Source organism: Callithrix jacchus, chromosome 5 (genome assembly GCF_049354715.1).
Source record: "Callithrix jacchus isolate 240 chromosome 5, calJac240_pri, whole genome shotgun sequence".
NCBI classification, from domain to species: Eukaryota; Metazoa; Chordata; class Mammalia; order Primates; family Cebidae; genus Callithrix; species Callithrix jacchus.
Genome location: NC_133506.1, coordinates 9,981,782 through 10,000,452, shown reverse-complemented (window position 1 = coordinate 10,000,452; position 18,671 = coordinate 9,981,782). Strand labels below are relative to the sequence as shown.

General features: G+C 43.5%; 1 protein-coding gene across 1 annotated transcript in view; it reads right to left on the bottom strand.

Annotated features, from left to right (window-relative positions):
- TGM6 (transglutaminase 6) overlaps positions 1-18,671 on the bottom strand; it is a 34,865-nt gene that overhangs the window by 9,766 nt on the left and 6,428 nt on the right. The window contains exons 8-10 of the mRNA XM_078370942.1: positions 16,744-16,847; positions 16,421-16,663; positions 8,665-9,006 (exon numbers count right to left, since the gene is read on the bottom strand). Coding sequence (XP_078227068.1) covers positions 8,665-9,006; positions 16,421-16,663; positions 16,744-16,847 — 689 coding nt within the window. The remainder of the gene's footprint in view (positions 1-8,664; positions 9,007-16,420; positions 16,664-16,743; positions 16,848-18,671) is intronic.

The window sequence follows — 18,671 nt, the reverse complement described above, 5'->3', positions numbered from 1 at the left end:
CTACGGCAAATATTGTACTTCATGGTGAAAAGCCGGAAGCTTTTCCATGAAGAACAGGAACAAGGCAAGGATGTCCCGTTTTGCCATTCTTTTTCAACATCCTGTTGGAAGTCCTAGCTAGTGCAATAAGACAAAACAAGGAGATAAAATGTACACAGATAGGGAAGGAAGGAATGAAACGGTCTTTGTTCACAAATGATATAATTGCCTATGTAGAAGATCCAAAAGAATCATTAACAACAGCAAACAAAACCCTGGAACTAATGAGTGGTGATAGCAAGGTTACAGGGGACACGATCACTAACGTACAGGAGTCAGTCACTTTCCTATATACCAGCAATGAACAATTGGAAATTAAAATTAAAAACATAATACCATTTATGTTAGTACCATCAAAAGTGGAATATTTAGGCATTAATCTAACAAAATATGTACAAGATCTACATGAGAAGAACTGTAAAGCTCTGATGAAAGAAATCAAAGAACTAAATAAATGGAGAGATATTCCATGTACATGGATAGAAAGGCTCAATATTTTTCCTTTGCTTAAAAAGGCTCAGCTTTTCCTAACTTGATCTATAGATTTAATGCAATCTGAAGAAGTTATTTTCTGGATATTGACAAACTGATTCCAAACTTTATGTGTGAATGGGCGGCAGGAATGAAGAGAAGTTGGATAATGGGGACAAGATAGTTAGAAAGGATAAGTACTAACATTTCATAATAAAGCAGGAAAATGATAGTTGACAGTGATTTATGGTATGTTTCTAAATAGCTAGAATAAACAAATCATAATGTTTCCAATACACAAACAAGATACAGATAAATGTTTAAGGCGATGGATACCCAGTTACCCTGATTTGATTGTTACACATTTTCTATACATGTATGAAAATATCATGTGTACCCACAAAATACGTACTACTATGATATATCAATTAAAATTTTTTTAAAGGGCCATGACATAAAAAAAAGTTTACATCAAGAGGCAAAAGACCCAGAACAGGCGATACAATATTGAAGGAGAGGAACCAAGTTGGAGGACTGGCATTACCTGACTTCAAGATTTACTGCAAAGGTACAGTAATCAAGACAGTGTGGTATTGGTGAAAGAATCGCCAAGGACAGACATACTTTATTTTATTGTGCTTCGTTTTATTGTACTTTGCAGATACCGCATTTTTTACAAATTGAAGGTTTATGGAAACCCTGAGTCAGGCAATCTATAGGAGCCATTTTTCCAACAGCATGTGTTTGCTTCATGTCTCTGTCACATGTTGGAAATTCTTGCAATATTTCAAACTGTTTCATTATTATTGTATCTGTCATGGTGATCTATGATCAATCATTTTTTTTTTCCCTTAAGACAAGGTCTTGCTTTGTTACCCAGGCTGTAGGTGCAGTGGTGTGATCATAGCTCACTGTAAATCTCCAACTCCGGGTTCCAGCAATCCTCCTGCCTCAGCCTCTAAGTAGCTAAGACTATAGGAGCAAGCCATCACATCCAGCAGATATTTTTATTTTAATTTTTGTAGAGATGGGGTTTTGCTGTGTTGCCCAAGCTGGCCTCAAACTCCTAGGTTCAAGCAATTCTCTCACTGTGGCCTCCCAAAGTGATTGGGATGGGGATTACATATATGAGCCACTGTGCCCAGCCCTTGATCAGTGGTCTTTGATGCTACTATTGTAACTGTTTTCTGGCACCACAATCCATGCCTATAAGATGTTGAACTTAATTGGTAAATGTTGTGTGAGTTCTGACTGCTCCACTGACTGGCCATTTCCCCATCTCTCCCCCTTTGCTTGGGCCTCCCTATTCTTGGATACACACAATATTGAAACGACGCCAGTGAATATACCCACAATGGCCTCTAGGTGTTCAAGTTAATGAGAGTCGCATGTCTGCACGTCTTTCGCTTTAAATCAAAAGCTAGAAATGATTAAGCATAGTGAGGAAGGCACATAGAAAACCAAGATGGGCCAAAAGCTGGGCCTCCGTGCCAAACAGCAAGGTTGTGAATGCAAAGGGAAAGTTGTTGAAGGAAATTAAAAGTGCTACTCCAGTGACACAGGAATGATAAGAAAGCAAAATTGCCTTATTGTTAATATGGAGAAAGTTTTAGTGATCTGCATATAAGATCACACCGGCCATAACATTCCGTTAAGCCAAAGCCTAATCCAGAGCAAGACCCTAATTCTCTTCAATTCTATAAAGATTGAGAGGTTAGGAAGCTACGGAAAAAAAAGTGTGAAGCTAGCACGGGTTGGTTCATAAAGTTAAGGAAAGAAGCCATCTCTCGAACATGAAAGTGCAAGGTGAAGCAACAAGTGCTGGTGGAGAAGCAGAGACTCTAGCCAAGATCGTTGGTGATGACGGGTACATAATATATCAGATTTTTGACTGGGCCTGGTGGCTCATGCCCGTAATCCAGCACTTTGGGAGGCTGAGGAGGGCGGATCATGAGGTCAGGAGTTCAAGACCAGCCTGGCCAATATGGTAAAACCCTGTCTCTACTAAAAATACAAAAATCAACCAGGCGTGGTGGTGTGTGCCTGTAATCCCAGCTACTTGGGCGGCTGAGGCAGGAAAATTGCCTGAACCCAGGAGGTGAAGGTTGCAGTGAGATGAGATCATGCCACTGCACTCCAGCCTGGGCAACAGAGCTAGCCTTCTCAAAACAAACGAACAACCAAAAAACCCCCCAAAATCTAGATTTTCAATGTAGAAAAAATACCTTTATATTGTAAGAAGATGCTATCTAGGACTTTCATAGCTAGATAGAAGTCAATGCCTGGCTTCGAAGCTTCAAAGGACAGGCTGACTCTGCATTAAGGAGCTAATGCAGCTGGTGACTTTAAGTTGAAGCCAGTGCTCATTTATCATTTCCAAATCCCAGGACCCTTAAGAACTATGATAAATATACTCTGCTTGTGCTCTGTAAATGGAACAACAGAGCCAGGATGATAGCACATCTGTTTATGGCATGGTATATTGAATACTTTAGGCCAACTGTTGAAACCTACTGATAAGAAAAAAGATTCTTGTGAAAATATTACTGCTCATTGACAAGGCACCTAGTCACTCAATAACTCTGATGGGTTGGGGGCAGTGGCTCATGCCTGTAATCCCAGCACTTTGGGAGGCTGAGGTGGGTGAATCACAAGGTCAGGAGATCGAGACCATCCTGGCTAACACAGTGAAACCCCATCTCTAGTAAGAATACAAACAATTAGCTGGGCGTGGTCGTGGGTGGCTGTAGTCCCAGCTACTTGGGAGGCTGAGGCAGGAGAATCACTTGAACCTGGGAGGTGGAGGTTGCAGTGAGCTGAGATCACGCCATTGCACTCCAGGCAGGGTGACAGAGAGAGACCCCATCTCAAAAAGAAACAAACAAATAAACAAAAACTCTGATGGAGGTGTACAATGAGATTAACGTTATTTTCATGCCCGTTAACACAACATCCATTCTGCAGACCACGAATCGAGAAGTAATTTTAACTTTCAAGTTTTTTTATTTATTTAAAAAAGCCATAGCTGCAATATAGTGATTCCTCTAATGGATCTGGGTAAAGTCAATTGAAAACTTTCTGGGAAAGATTCGTCATTCTAGACACCATTAGTTTATTTGTGATTCACGGGAGGAGGCAAAAATATCATCATTAATAGGAGTTGGAAAGAAGTTGATTCCAACTCTTGTGGATGACTTAGAGGGATTCAAGATTTCAGAGGAGGAAGTCACTGTAGATGTGGTGGTAACAGCAAGAGAATTAGAGTGGAGCCTAAAGATATGACTGAATTGCTGCATCTGATGGGGAAACTTGAACAGATGAAGAGTTGCTTCTTACATATGAGCAAAGAAAGTGTTTTTTGAAGATGGAATCTACTCTCTGTGAAGTTGCTGTAAACATTGCTGAAATGGCAACAAAAGATTTTGAATATTACATAAACTTAGTTGATAAATCACAGCGTTTGAGAGGATTGACTCCAAGTTTGAAAGAAGTTCTACTGTGAGTAAAATGCTATCAAACACCATCACATACTACAGAGAAATCCTTCGTGAAAGCAAGAGTCACTCAATGTGGCAAACTTCATTGTCGTCATATTTTAAGAAATTGCCACAACCACCCCAACCTTCAGCAACCACTACCCTGATCAGTCAGCAGCCATCAACATTGAGGCAAGACCTTCCACCAGCAAAAAGACTAGGACTCAGTGAAGTTCAGATTGTTAGCATTTTTTTTTTTTTTTTTTTTTGAGAGAGAGGTTCTCCCTTTGTTGCCTGGGCTGGAGTGCCGTGGCAGGATTTCAGTCCACTGCAGCCTTGACCTCCTGAGCTCAGGTGATCCTTCCACCTCACTTCTGAGTAGCTGAGACAACAGGTGCACACCACCATGCCTGGTTAATTTTTTTTTGTAAAGATGGGGTTTCACCATGTTGTCCAGGCTGGTCTTGAGCTCTTGAGCTCAAGTGATCCTTCTGCCTCAGCCTCCCAAAGTGCTGGGATTACAGGTATGCACCACCTGTGCCTGGCCCCGATTGTTAGCAACTTTTTTTTAGCAACAAAGTATTTGGAAATTAAAACCAATACTTATTTTTAAAAGAAATAATGCTGCTGCACATTCATAGGCTGCAGTATAATGTAAACATAACTTTTATATGCACTGGGGGACCAAAACATTTGTGACTTGCTTTATTGTAATATTCCCGTTATTGTGATGATCTGGATCCAAACCTGCAGTATCTCTGAGGTATGCCTACAGATCAATAGAATAGAAGAGTGTCTAGAAATAGGCCTACACAAATACAGTCAATTGATTTTTGACAAAGTAGCAAGGAAATACAATGAAGAAAAGATAGTCAACAAATGGTGCCGAAGCAGCTAGATATCCACATGGAAAAACATCTAGACACAGTCCTTACATTCCTTACGAAATTTACGGAACTGAATCACTGACCTAAAGGTAAAATGCAAAAACAACATAACTTGAAGATAACGTAGGAGAAAATCTAGATGACCTAAGATTGGTAATATACATGTATGTATTTTTGTGCTTATTTGAGACTGAGTCTTGCTCTATTGCCCAGGTTGGAGGCAGGGGTGTGATATCAGCTCACTGCAACCTCCGTCTCCCAGGTACAAGTGATTCTCATGCCTCAGCCTCCTAAGTAGCTGGGATTACAGGCACCCACTACCATGCCCAGCTAATTTTTGTATTTTTAGTAGAGATGGGGTTTCACCATATTGGCCAGGCTGGTCTTGAACTCCGGACGCCTCAGCCTCCCAAAGTGTTGGGATTACAGGCATGAGCCACCACACCCGGCCGGTAATAATTTTTTTTTTAATATAACACCAAAGGCATGATCCATGAAAGAAAAAAATTGATGTTAGACTTTATTAAAACTAAAAACTCTGCTCTGCAAAAAACACTGTGAAGAGACTGAGAAGAGAGGACACAGACTGGGAGAAAACACTTGCAAAAGGTATCCGATAAAAGACTGTTATCCAAAGTACACAAAGACCTTTTAAAAACCAGCAACAAGAAAATGAAGAAACCCATTAAAACATGGGCGAAAGATCTGGACATCTCACCAAAGAAGAGATACAGGTGTCAAATAACTACACAAAAAGATGCTCAACCTCCTATGTCATTAGTGAATAGTAAATTTGGATGTACTATTACAAGCCTATTACAATGTTAATAATCCAAAACACACACCACCACCTGCTGGATAGGAGAGGGAACAACAGGAATTCTCATACATTGCTGGTGGGAATGCGAAAGGGTACAGCCACTTTGGAAGACTGTCTGTCAGTTTCTTACCAAACTAAACATGCTCTTACCATAAGATCCAGCAAGTGTGCTCCTTGGTATTTATATAAAGAATTAAAAACTCAATTCCACACAAAAACCTGCATAAGGATGTTTATAGCAGCTTTATTCGTAATTGCCAAAAGGAATCAACCACGATGTCCTTCAGTAGGTGAATGGATAAACTGTGTACATCTATATAATGGAATACTATTTTGCAGTAATAAGAAATGACCTATCAAGACACATAAACATGAGGGATCCTTAAATACATATTGCTAAGTGAAAGAAGCCAATCTGAAGAAGCTTAATTATACTGTATGATGTCGACTAGATGACATTATGGAACAGGCAAAAGTATAGAGACAGTAAAAAGATCAATGGTTACTGGGGGTTCAGGCAAGGGAGGGAGGAATGAAGAGGTAGAGAACAGAGATATTGGGGGGGGTGAAACTATTCTGTATGATAGTGTGATGTTAGATACATGTCATTATACATTTGTCAGAAGCCATAAAATGCACAACACAGTGTGAACCCTGATGTAAACTATGCATTTTAGTTAATAATACTGTGTCAATATTGGCTCATTAATTGTAACAAATGTACCACACTAAAGCAAGATGTTAGTAACAGAAGAACAGGAGAGGTGGTGGGCGGGGATATGGGAACTCTCCGTACTTTCCACTCAAAGTTTTCTGCAAACCTAAAACTACTTAAAAACCTATTAATTTAAAAAGTTATATATATATTAATACATTATGTTTTAATAGCCTATCATTTGGCCAAAGAATTTCACTTTTGTGATATATTCTAACAGGAGTCCAAAATCTAGCAGGAAAAAAATGAAGATTTTTTTATGAATCAGAATGTTTACTTCCTTGCCTGACACTCTGAAGATAAATTAAACAGAAGTTTAGTGTCATTTTTAATAGCAATAAGCTGATAACTACACAAAAGAAGAGAAAAGATAAGTCACCATATATTTATTTAAAGATCTATTAAATTCTATTTATTTAAACATCTATTAAAATGATGTTTATGAGGAGCTTATAAAAATATTTAAAATATAATATAATATGGAAAGAGCAGGGCACTAATGACTATTTGCAATACTTAACTAGAACTGTTTTTCAAAAAGCACACAGGCATTAAAAATTTGGAAGTAAAATACATTAACAGTTTGTAGGTGGGTGGTAGGATCATAGGTGACTTTTCTCTTTTGCGTTCCAAATCTTTATGAATATGTATTACTTTTAATATAAAAAAACTGCTAAAAGCCAGAGGGAAGTGTATGTTAATTAAAATTTTATAATGAAGTGTTATTTTGTGATTTAGACTCTGTGAAAAATAAATGTCAAAAAAAGCTAAAAAACTGTGACACCTCCTTTAGACGTCTTCACACCCTGTGAAAATTCACAAGCTTCACTTACCAGAAACTGGCCCAGAGCAACAACTTCTTTGTTTAATTAACTCCTTAGAGTTCAGAAAGTACGTGAAAGGAGAGTGAAGCAAAGGAGAGATAAAGATACAGAGATAGAGAGACCGAGACACAGAAAGAGAGGATAGATAGAGAGAGAGAGACACACAAAATAGCCAAAGGGACAGAGACAAAGACAGAGGGAAGGAGTGACAGAGGGAGAGGGAGATACAGGCAAAATGACAGACAAACTAGGAAAAAAGTTCAGGAATAAATCAAAGAGAATACATTTAATAAATCATCCATGAAGTGCTATGTGGTGAGGTGTGGTGGCTCACGCCTGTAATCCCAGCACTTTTTGAGGTGGGTGGATCACCTGAGGTCAGGAGTTGGAGACCAGCCTGGCCAACATGACGAAACCCCGTGTCTACTGAAAAGACAAAAATTAGCTGGGCGTGGTGGCATACACCTGTAGTCCCAGCTACTCAGGAGGCTGAATCAGGAGAATCACTTGAATCCAGGAGGTGGAGGTTGCACTGAGCAAAGATTGTGCCACTGCACTTCAGCCTGGGTGACAGAGTGAGACTCCATCTCAATAAAATAAATAAATAAATAAATAAATAATCCATGAAGTGCTTTGTGTTCAAGAATCACAAAAACACCCTTGATATATTTTTTAAGAAGCAATTGGAGTAAGGTCAGTTAGAAAATACAAAACTGCCAGGCGCCATGGTTCACGCCTGCTGTTCCAGCACTTTGGGAGACCGAGGTGGGCAGATCACTTGAGACCAGCCTGGGCAACATCGCGAAACCCCTTCTCTACTAAAAATACAAAAATTGCTAGGTCTGGTGGTGCACGCCTATAGTCCCATTTACTCAGGAGGCTGAGGCAAGAGAATCCCTTGAACCCGGGAGGTGGAGGTTGCAGTGAGCCAAGATCACACCACTTCATTCCAGCCTGGGTGACAGAGCGAGACTCCATCTCAAAACATGAAAACAAACCAAAACAAAGAAAACCATCTCTTACTGGTCCAGCTGTCTTCCAGAGAATGCCTGGAGCCAAATGCGCTCCAGATTTTTCTTTTGATTTTAGAAAAGTAATGCATGGCATATTACATATATGCTGAAATACCCCAGCATGTATTTATTTGGTGGGTAAATATTCATTCTAATTAAAAAAAAAACTATAAATCACATCTTCATCTGGTGGCAACCAGATGCATGTAAACTTGTATTCCTATTGTTTTGCCCCACCAAATCTCACTTTTCTTATCTATAACGTGGGGACAAGAGGCAAGGCACTGAGTACAATGCTCAGGAATGTCCCCTTCCTTCCTGGGGATGAACGAAGATCCTGGGAAATCCCCCTGACCTCCACAACCCTCCTGAAAAAGGAGGTGGCTTGGCCTGATACCACCAACCCAGGGTGCACTTACCTTCTTTCGGCCCCAGCCTCACGGTGTGGGATTCGTGCAGGATCTCTGCCACCGGCTTGCGGGTGTAGAGGATGGTGGCACCGCTCAGGTTGACTCTCACCCACTGGGCCCGGGAGGTGAGGTTGGCCAAGCACAGGGCCAGTCTCAGGTCGTGGCCCAGCATGGGAGGCTCTAGCACCTTGAACTTGCCAGTGATGCTGGGCTTGGTGGCAGGCTCCAGGAGGTCGTCACGCCGGAGACAGCGCCCCCCAGCCCTGCGGATCTGGGTTCTCCTTCCAGAGGCTTCCACGCTGAACAGCCTCTTCACTGCCTTGCTATACACCTGCCTCTCTTTCCGGGACCCTGCAGGGCATCACACAGTGTCAGTGGCAGGCACCTCCTTGCTCCTTTAATTTACCATGGCTTGTGGAAGTCAAACTGGCAGCTCAAGAGCCATGTGCACACCGCAGCCACATGCCTTGTGTGTGATTGTGTAAATAAAATTTTACATCAGTTGCCAACAACTTCAGATCAGGAAATTTCACATAAAAATGCAAATTTCCAGCTTCTCTGACAGCTGGGTCAAAAGCCTCATATAATAATGATAGCTAGCACTTTTGCAGATTTGCTATGTGTCAGGCACTATAGCACTTGGTGCTTTTTTTTCCTCTAGGAGGTCCTGCAGAGGTATTATTAACACCCATTTTTAACAGATAAGGAAGCCGAGACACAGAAGTAAAGTAACTCCTCAATCACACAGACTATGTGGTAAGTGAGGGAGCTGGGACTTGAACCAGGCAATAATGCTCCAAATTCCACTTATGCTCCCTTACCACTCCCTACGTGGCAATAATGGCCTTGAGGCAGGAGGCAGAACTTGACTCCGGAGTTGGGGCTCAAACTCAGGACCAGATTAAAGATGAATGGAAACAGGGAGGAGGCAAAAGCACTTCTCTATGAGACAAGCCCACCAGCACATGGCAACACACAGACGTTACCACCCCTTTTCAAGGCAATCACCTTGAAGTTACTATGCTTTTCCTAAAATTTTCTGCATAATCTTCCCCTTAATTTGCATGTAATTAAAACTGAGTCCAAATATGATTACAAAACTGTAGGGTATAACAATTTCATTCTTTTGTATATGGATATGCAGTGGTCCCACCACCATTTGTTGAAAAGACTATTCTTATTCTTTCTCCATTGAGAAACTGTCAGAGTGTTTTGTCTTCCATGTTGTCCAGCTAGTCTTGAATTCCTGGCCTCAAATGATCCTCCTGACTTGGCCTCCTAAAGTGCTGGGATTACAGACATGACCCACCGTGCCTGGCTGTAGTAAGTTTTGAATTTGGGAAGTATGAGCCCTCCAAATTCTTTTTCAAGACTGTTTTGGCTATTTGGGATACCCTTGCATTTCCAAGTGAAATTTATGATCAACTTGCTAATTTTGGGGAAAAAACTCAGCTGTAATTTTGATAGAAATTTTGTTGAATCTGTAGATCAATTTTGAAAGTATTGAAATTTTAACAATATAAACCCTTTCAATCCATGAAAATGGGATACCCTTTCATTTATTCAGATCTTTAATTTCTTTCAACAATGTTTTGTAGTTACAGTGTATGAGTCTTGTACTTCTTTTGCTAAATTTATTCCTAAGTATTTTATTCTTTTTAATGCTACTGCAAATGAATTTCTTTTCTTAATTTCACTTTTGGATTATTCATTGCTAGTGTCTAGAATATGATTAATTTTTATATATTGATCTTGTGTTCTGCAAACTTGCTGAACTTGTTTATCATTTCTAATGACTTTTTAATGAATTCCTTAGGATTTTATACATATAAGATTATGTTGTGTGCAAATAGAGATCGTTTTTTTTCTTTCCAATTTGGAAATTTCTCTATTTCAATTTCTTCTTTCCCTCCCTCCCTCTCTCTGTACCTCCATTCTTTTCTCTTCTTTTTATTTTAAAAGTTGTGATAAAATACACATAACATAAAACTTACCCTCGGAATCATTTTAGAGTGTACACTTTGGTGTCATCGAGTACATTCACATGGTTGTGTAACCATCACTACCATCTAGCCAGAACTCTTTGCATCCTGCAAAACTCAAACTCTGTACCTATTAAATAATCATGCCCATTTCCCCCAAATCTTAGCCCCTGGCAACCACCATTCTACTTTCTGTCTCTATGAGTTTGACTACTCAAGGTACTTCATAGATATGAGCGGCATCACAGAATATTTGTTCTTTTATGTCTGGCTTATTTCTCTTAGCATAATGTCCTCAAGTATCATCTGTGTTCTGGCATTTATTAGTTTTTTTTCCTTGATTTTTAAGGCTAAATAATATCCCATTGTATGTATATACCGTTTTGTTTATTCATTCATTCAATGATGGACATTTGGGTTGCTTTCACCTTTTGGCCAGTCCAGTAGGAAGACAATAAAGATTCAAGCAAATATCAAGTTGTGATACGTGTTTAGAAGGAAATCAATAGGTGTTAAGACCCCTTGTCAGGCCAAAGTTTGGAGTGAAGCCAGCAGGTCCTTCCCAGGCAAAGAAAGCATCTTGTGCCAAGTCCTTTAGTTATAAAAGAGCTGCTGGTGACCTTTCCCTCTTGCCGCTACCCAGACAAGCACTGCCCTCCCTGCTGCTGTTCCCTGATCATTCTGCACCTCGGCAGCCTGACCTCATCACATTGCATTGGGGTTGTCTGCTTTCCTGCGCTTCCTGTCCACCCTGCCATCTGGTACTTGGGGGTACTCACTAAATGCAAGAAGGGAGGGAGAGAGAAAGGCATAGTACAAAGGCAGAGAGCAGAATGGTTGGAGACAGACAGAGAATGTGGAAGAAGAGTGTCCTGGGCTGGTCACAGGGACTCTGCATCAACCTCTCAGTGGCTGTGGCCCCACAGCTACTGCGCTCACTGTTTCCTGCCTGCTTGGCCAGCCAGGCCCTGGGCAGCAGGTGCTTGGTCTTCCCACACAGGCTGTAGTCTTGCACTTCTTTTGTTAAATTTATTCCTGTAGTGGATTGAACACCGTCCCCCTTAACAATATACCCAAGTCCTAACCCCTGGTTACTGTGAATAGGATCTTTAAAGATGTAATTCAAGATCTTGGAATAAGATCATCCTGGATTTAGGGTAGGCTCTAAATCCAGTGACTTTGGTCCTTGTAAGAGAAAGGAGGTGGGAATTTGAAACACATAGGAGGAAAGAAGGCCATGTGAAGATGGAGCAGAGATTGGAGTGATGTGACTTCAAGCCGAGGAATGCCTGAGCCACACCAGAAGTTAGAAGAGTCAGGGAAAGAATCTCCCCTAGAGCCTTTGGATGGAGCATGGCCCAGCCAACGTCTTGATTTTGGACTTCTGGCCTCTAGACTCTGTGTGAGAGAATACATTTCTGATATTTTAAGCCACCAAGTTTGTAGTAACTTATTACGTCAGGCCCAGTAAACTAACACAGGCCCAGAGGCTGATGGCTGGACAGGTGCACCAGCCTTGCTTCCCTGCTGGCTGCTCGTACCAGCCAGACCAGCCGAGATCTAGGCTTTGTATTTCCTTTGCTTGGAAGGCTTGTCCTCTCTCTGCTTAGTCTCCAAGGCTGTCTTAGGAGTATGGGCAAACCACATTGTACCCAGGGGATCTGAATCTTTGTGCTGTAGTGTGTGTCCTGGTTCCACAGACAGAGCAAGGGCTCATCACCCAGAGAGGCACAAGCCCCCATCATTTCACCTGTAGAATATTGCTCATGCAAGTCAAGGATGTCTTAGCTTGCATGAGCGGTATTGTACAGGATGAGTCTGGAATCAGGCTCGACCCTGTCTTCCTGGAATGCCTTCCCAACCCTTCATCTCCTGGTTAAATCTTACTCCCTTCAGTGTTTCCTCTCATAGACTGCTTTTCCTGATACCTTCTGCCCTGGCCTATTTAGAGACTCCTCCTCTCTGCTCCTTTAGCCTCTGGACACCCTGGTACAGTGCCAGTCATTCCAAATTGTTCTGTGCTGTTAGCTCACCATGTGATGAGTTCTCTGGGGACTTCTCTTTGTCCCCTTGCCTCTGACTCATACCTGGCATTCAGGAAGCTCTGTACTTTGAGAACACATGAAAAATCCTAGCATGGTGTGTGGCACACTGAAGCCACTCAGCGAAGAGGGGCAGTCTAGCATAGTGGGAATGGCAGAGGCCCTGAGATTAGACTGCCTCATTAGAATGCCAGCTCTTCTTGGTTTTGAAAGTTTAGGGAAGTTACTTAATGAAGTTAACCTCCCTGTGCCTCAGTTTGATTATCCACAAAATGAGTTTGTTTTATTTTGTTATTTGAGGCAGAATCTCTCTCTGTAGCCCAGGCTGGAGTGTAGAGGTGCAATCTCGACTCACTGAAACCTCCACCTCCTGAGATCAAGTGTTTCTCTTGCGTCAGCCTCCTGAGCAGCTGGGACTATAGGCACCTGCCACCACGCCCAGCTAACTTTTGCATTTTTAGTAGAGATGGGGTTTTGCCATGTTGGCCAGGCTAATCTTGAACTCCCGACCTTAGGTGATCTTCCCACCTCTGCCTCCCAAAGTGCTGGGATTACAGGTGTGAACCACCATGCTGGCTCATAAAATGATTTTAAAATAAATATTAAATGAAATAATGCATGGACACTGCTTACCACTGTGCTTGGCAAGTTCTAGATACTGTTATTGTTACTTTTGTTAACCTAGATGTGAAATCACATAGCCCACAGTAGGTGGTCAGTGTTAAACAATAGACAATATTATAATTAAATAGTGGCGGTGCGGTGCAGAGTGAGAAGCATGGGCTCTGGGTTCTGCCGGAGAGTTCTCCCTCGCTAGCTATGCTCCCTGGCTGGGTCAGCTTGCCTCTCTGTGCCTCTGCCTTCTCTGTAAAGTAAACATTGTACCAGTGTCTCACTTAAAAGCTCATTCTAAGAGCTTTGTAAACATATGTCAAATAAAATAGCTACATAACGTGAAAATGGCCACATCAGGTGCTTAATAGGAGTGACTGCCATCACTGTCATCATGTAATAGGATGCTAATTTCTCCTGTGGCCATGGTTCAACCTTGGGACAAAAGACCCACAGACCTCATGTTCTTTTTTTTTTTTTTTGAGACAGCATCTCACTGTGTTGCCCTGGCTGGAGTGGAGTGCAGTGGCACAATCTTGTCTCACTGCAACCTCTGCTTCCCAGGACCAAGCGATCCTCCCACCAGAGCCTCCTGAGTAGCTGGGACTACAGGCACATGCCACCACACCTGGCTAATTCTTTTGCCTTCTTTGTAGAGATGGGGTTTTGCCATGATGCCCAGGCTAGACCACATTCTAAGTTGCAGAAGCTCTCAGCAGAAGGGACCCAGCCATCGATCTGCAGGTCTTATCAGAGAGGTAGCAGCTCAGAGAGGTCTCACTATGTACCCCCCTCATCCATAGCCCACCCCTAAGATAGTAAGAAGATGTCTAAAGTGGAAGATATGTTTGAGAGTCAAGAAAGTGCCATGCTTCCGGAGATAGGAGCTCAGGTATGAGTTGGGCGTATATGCAGGTGTCTAAAAGAATCAGTGTTAAGTTGGGGGTGGCTTCAGCAAGAAAGGGCTGGCTGGTCAAGATGGGGTGTGCCTACAGAAAGGGAAGTTGGTATTTCCCTCCCTGTGGGAGGTCTCCTTATCTCATCTTACTTACTAAGCCGCGTACTACCTCAGCAGGGAGAAGAGAACTGGAGGGAGACAGCCAGTGAAGACTGCTTCTCCTACCCACAAGTGTCAGGTTTCAGTTCCCAGCCTTGGAGTGGGAGACAGTGGAGGTGAGGGTCAGGGGGCCACAGCCTTGTAAAACCTCTGCAGAACTTGGGGACAACAATCACCATGCATCAGAAAGAAGCTGTGTTGAAATGGGCCAAATAGCACAAGAAATCAGCAGTGTCTGGAGGAACAGCACAGGAATCGGTCTGAATGGCAGCAGGTTGTGATGGAGTCACCATCTGTCCTCAGCAAGCATAGATAGGAAACTAGGGCAGCAGCACCCGCCCACTGAGCCGACACTGAATCCTCACCCAGTTAAGACAAAGGCACCTGCTCTCTTCTCTCCTCTTCTTCCTCCCCGCCATCCCCTAACAGTGCTCTTAGCATTGGTTTCACACTAGAGACCACCTGGGAGCTTTAAAAAGTCCTGATGGCAGAATCACATTCCATAGAGACTATGATTCAATTAGTCAGGGGTGCAATCTGGCCGGCTGTGGTAGATTAAAAATGGCCATAATGCCTTGGAACCTCCTACCGCTTGAATCTCGATTGGGCTCATGAATTGCTTTGACCATTAGAATATGGCAGAAATGACATGGTGCAAAGTCTGAGCCAGGCCTCTAGAAACCTCACAGCTTCATCTTTCACCTTCTGGGAATGTTACTGCTATTCAGAAAAACAAGGGCTGGCTTATTGAGATATGAGAGACCAAGGGAGACAGCCATCTCAGTAGTCTCATGGGACAAACATATGTGAGATCCCAGCCAACACCACCTGGAGGAGGTGAACCAACCCAGCTGAGCACAACCTAAATTGCTGACCCACAGAATTGACCAAATAAGTAATTGTTGTTTAAGACATATAACTGAAGCAGCTCCTTGGGTAATTTAAATGTGCAACCAGGGGCTGGGCGCAGTGGCTTATACCTGTAATCCCAGCACTTTGGGAGACTGAGGTGGGCAGATCACCTGAGGTCAGAAGTTCAAGGCCAGCCTGGCCAACATGGTGAAGCCCTGTTTCTACTAAAACAAAAATTAGCTGGGTTTGGTGGTGGGCATCTGTAATGCTAGCTACTCGGGAGGGTGAGGCAGGAGAGTCACTTGAACCCAGGGGGCGGAGGTTGCAGTGAGCCGAGAGCTCATCATTGCACTCCAGCCTGGGCAACAACAGCAAGACTCCATCTCAAAAAACAAAACAAAACAACAAAAAGTGCAAGCAGAGCTTCAAACCATGATGCCCGAGAGCAGAACAGGGAAGCGAGGAGGGGTTCGGAGCAGATGTGTCTCCTCTTTAGCAACCTTCCAGCGTCACCGCTCTAGCTTGTGCTCAGGGGATGGGAGGAGACAGGGTCTAATTCAAGATTGAGCTTGAAGTCATAATTACTTGGTAACATGGTTTTAGCAAGCAGAAATGGTTGAAAACCTGTTAATCAGATCACAACATTGCTAAGGAGCCTGTTACCCAGTGGAAAAGGGGAACTTCCAAGTATATAGTTGGAAGCAGCTGTAAGGAAAAATACAACTGTTCTGTTGTTGTGGCCTAACAAGTTCGGGATTGTCAGTGAACCAGTGGCCGTAGCTGGTATCATGGCACAGGTCCTGGCAGATGCTCAGCGGGAGGTGCTATTATTACAGTCTGAACCGGGCCTGTGCCATGCGTTTGTTCTAGGTGTTCCATAAATAATAACTGCCGCTATCATCATTATTACTACTAGCAGTGATTATTACTGTATGTGAATATACGTAATGCAATGCCTGGTATACGGCAAGTATTCAAGGAAGTGTAGCTGTTATTACATAAGGGAAATCTTCCAAGGAAGAAGAGGTACTTAGCGGAGGAAGCTATTCATACAGCCTAAATAAAGGCACTTGGCTCAGGGCACAGGGACAATGCCAGTGGAAGCTGCTGTCAGCGTCATACACATGGGCGGGGCCTGACCCCAGGCCACCTGCAGTGCGCTCTCTGCAGCAGCTGGGCCATCCTGGGGAAGGTAATAAAGGCTGCCATGTGGCCCTTACCTTCTGGATACTTGTAGAGGCCAGTGATGTCCACGCGCGAGTCGCTGCCTACTGCCTTGGTGCTGATGCATCTCCCGATCTTCTTCGTGTCCGAATACACACGCTCCCGGCTCTCATCCTCATGCCACAGCCAGGTGATGTAGTCGGCGTTGACCTCCGCAAACACAAAGGGACCATCATGGGCCAGGTGTATGTCGCCCTCACGGATGGCGGCGACTGAGGCTGGGCCGCACCGGAACACACCTGGGCAGGAGAGGTGGGTGTGAGCTGCCTGGGTAAGGAAAAGCAGGGGTCTGGAACCTCCCCCACCCAGTTGAGTGTACCTTCACTCTCCTCCTGAGGGGTGGCATCCAGAACCTGCCAACCATTGTAAGAGGGGCCGAGGTCCTGCCGGGCAAACCAGCTCTCATTCCAGACATGGAAATTCCTGCCACAGAGAGAGGATGGTGAAGTGGCCTTGAGTGAGGGCAAAGGAAGGGAAAATCCTACTGAGAGGCAGGCCCTGGGCCCCCTAATCTTCGGGAGAACTGTGGTTGCATCTTGTGAATCATTCATTCAACCACACTAATGAGCACACAGCATTCATAGATTTTTGCATATATGTGTATGTATATATGTGTATATAGATGTGTGTGTGTGTATTTATCAAGAACTTGTTACTCAAGGTACTGCAACTAAGACAGAAGATCTTTACTCTATGCTGCTTACATTCTTAAAAAGGACAGATGCAAGCAGCAATAAATGCCATGAAGAAAAAGAGGGGCTGGAGCCAGAGAACAGCCCCTATAGACGTGCTCTCGGCAAATGACATTGAAGGTGAGCCTTAAACGAGAAGGAATAAACTACAGGAAAAGTGAATGCAACAATATTCCAGGCAGAAGGAACAGCATGTGCAAAGGTCCTGAGATAAGAAAAAGCCTGGTGTATCCAAGGAGCAGAAAGTGTATCAGTGTCTCTGGGATGTGGCCAGCAGAGGGGGTAGGTCTGGCTCCACTTGTGCAGAGCTCTGTAGGCCCTGGTAAGGAATTCCAGCCTTATTTTTGATTCCCTGTGTTGAAGCTGAGAATGTGAGCAGGAAATGTGACATCACATGCTCAGGGTCTTGCAGAGAGAAACCTGATTCCTGGTTTGCCTGACTTGGCATCTGTACAGCCTGCCTCAGAGCTCCTCCTTTGCAGCTAACTGTCTTTGCTGGAGAAAGTCTCTTCATTAGCATTTGGGGATTAAAGGTGGGACCCTGACAACCTGGGTGGTGACAGAGTCCCCAGCATCAAAATGAAGTCGCTGTGCTTTCTGCATGAAGAGAAGAGAAGAATGTGAGTATTTTGTGCTTCCAGGGTGAGGAAATGAAAAGAACTAAAAAAGAGGGGAGGCAAAGGGGAGCAGAGATGGTCTGAGCTGGAGGCGAGCTCAGGAAGGGCTACCGGCACACACCTCTGGGGAACGAGGATACAAGGCTATGTCTCTGAGTTGTGCTCTTATTACCATCTCTCCTAATCTTTATTTTTATCTATTTATTTTTTGAGACAGTCTTGCTCTGTCACTTAGGCTGGAGTGCAAAGATGCAGTCTTGGCTCACTGCGACCTCCACCACCCAGGTTCAGGAGATTCTCATGTCTCAGCCTCCCCAGTTGCTGGGATTATAGGCGTGCACCACCACACCTGGCTAATTTTTTTTTTTTTTTTTGTATTTTTAGTAGAGATGGGGTTTCATCATGTTGGCCAGGCTAGTCTTGAACTCCTGACCTCAAGCGACCTGCCAGCCTTGGCCTTCCAAGTAGCTGGGACCACAGATGAGTTCCACTACGCCTGGCTAATTTTTGTATTTTTAGTAGAGACGGGGTTTCACTATGTTGGCCAGGATGGTCTCGATCTCTTGACCTAGTGATCTGCCCACCTTGGCCTCCCAAAGTGCTGGGATTACAGGCGTGAGCCACCGCACCCGGCCCAAAAGTTCTGGTCTGCAGAGCGTCTCTCTGACAGGAGACGTAGGAGACAGTGATAGCGTTGCCTTCAGGAGGAGGCCGGGGAGGCTGGGGAACTGGGAAGGAGGGAGATGTCACTGCAACCCGTTTTGTACCTTTTGAATGTTAAGCCACATTAACATATTTCCTATTACAGAAAATTAAATTAGAATGTATTTATTTATTTATTTATTTATTTTGAGACGGAGTCTCACTCTGTCGCCCAGGCTGTAGTGCAGTGGCGTGATCTTGGCTCACAGCAATCTCTGCCTCCGAAGGGCAAGCAA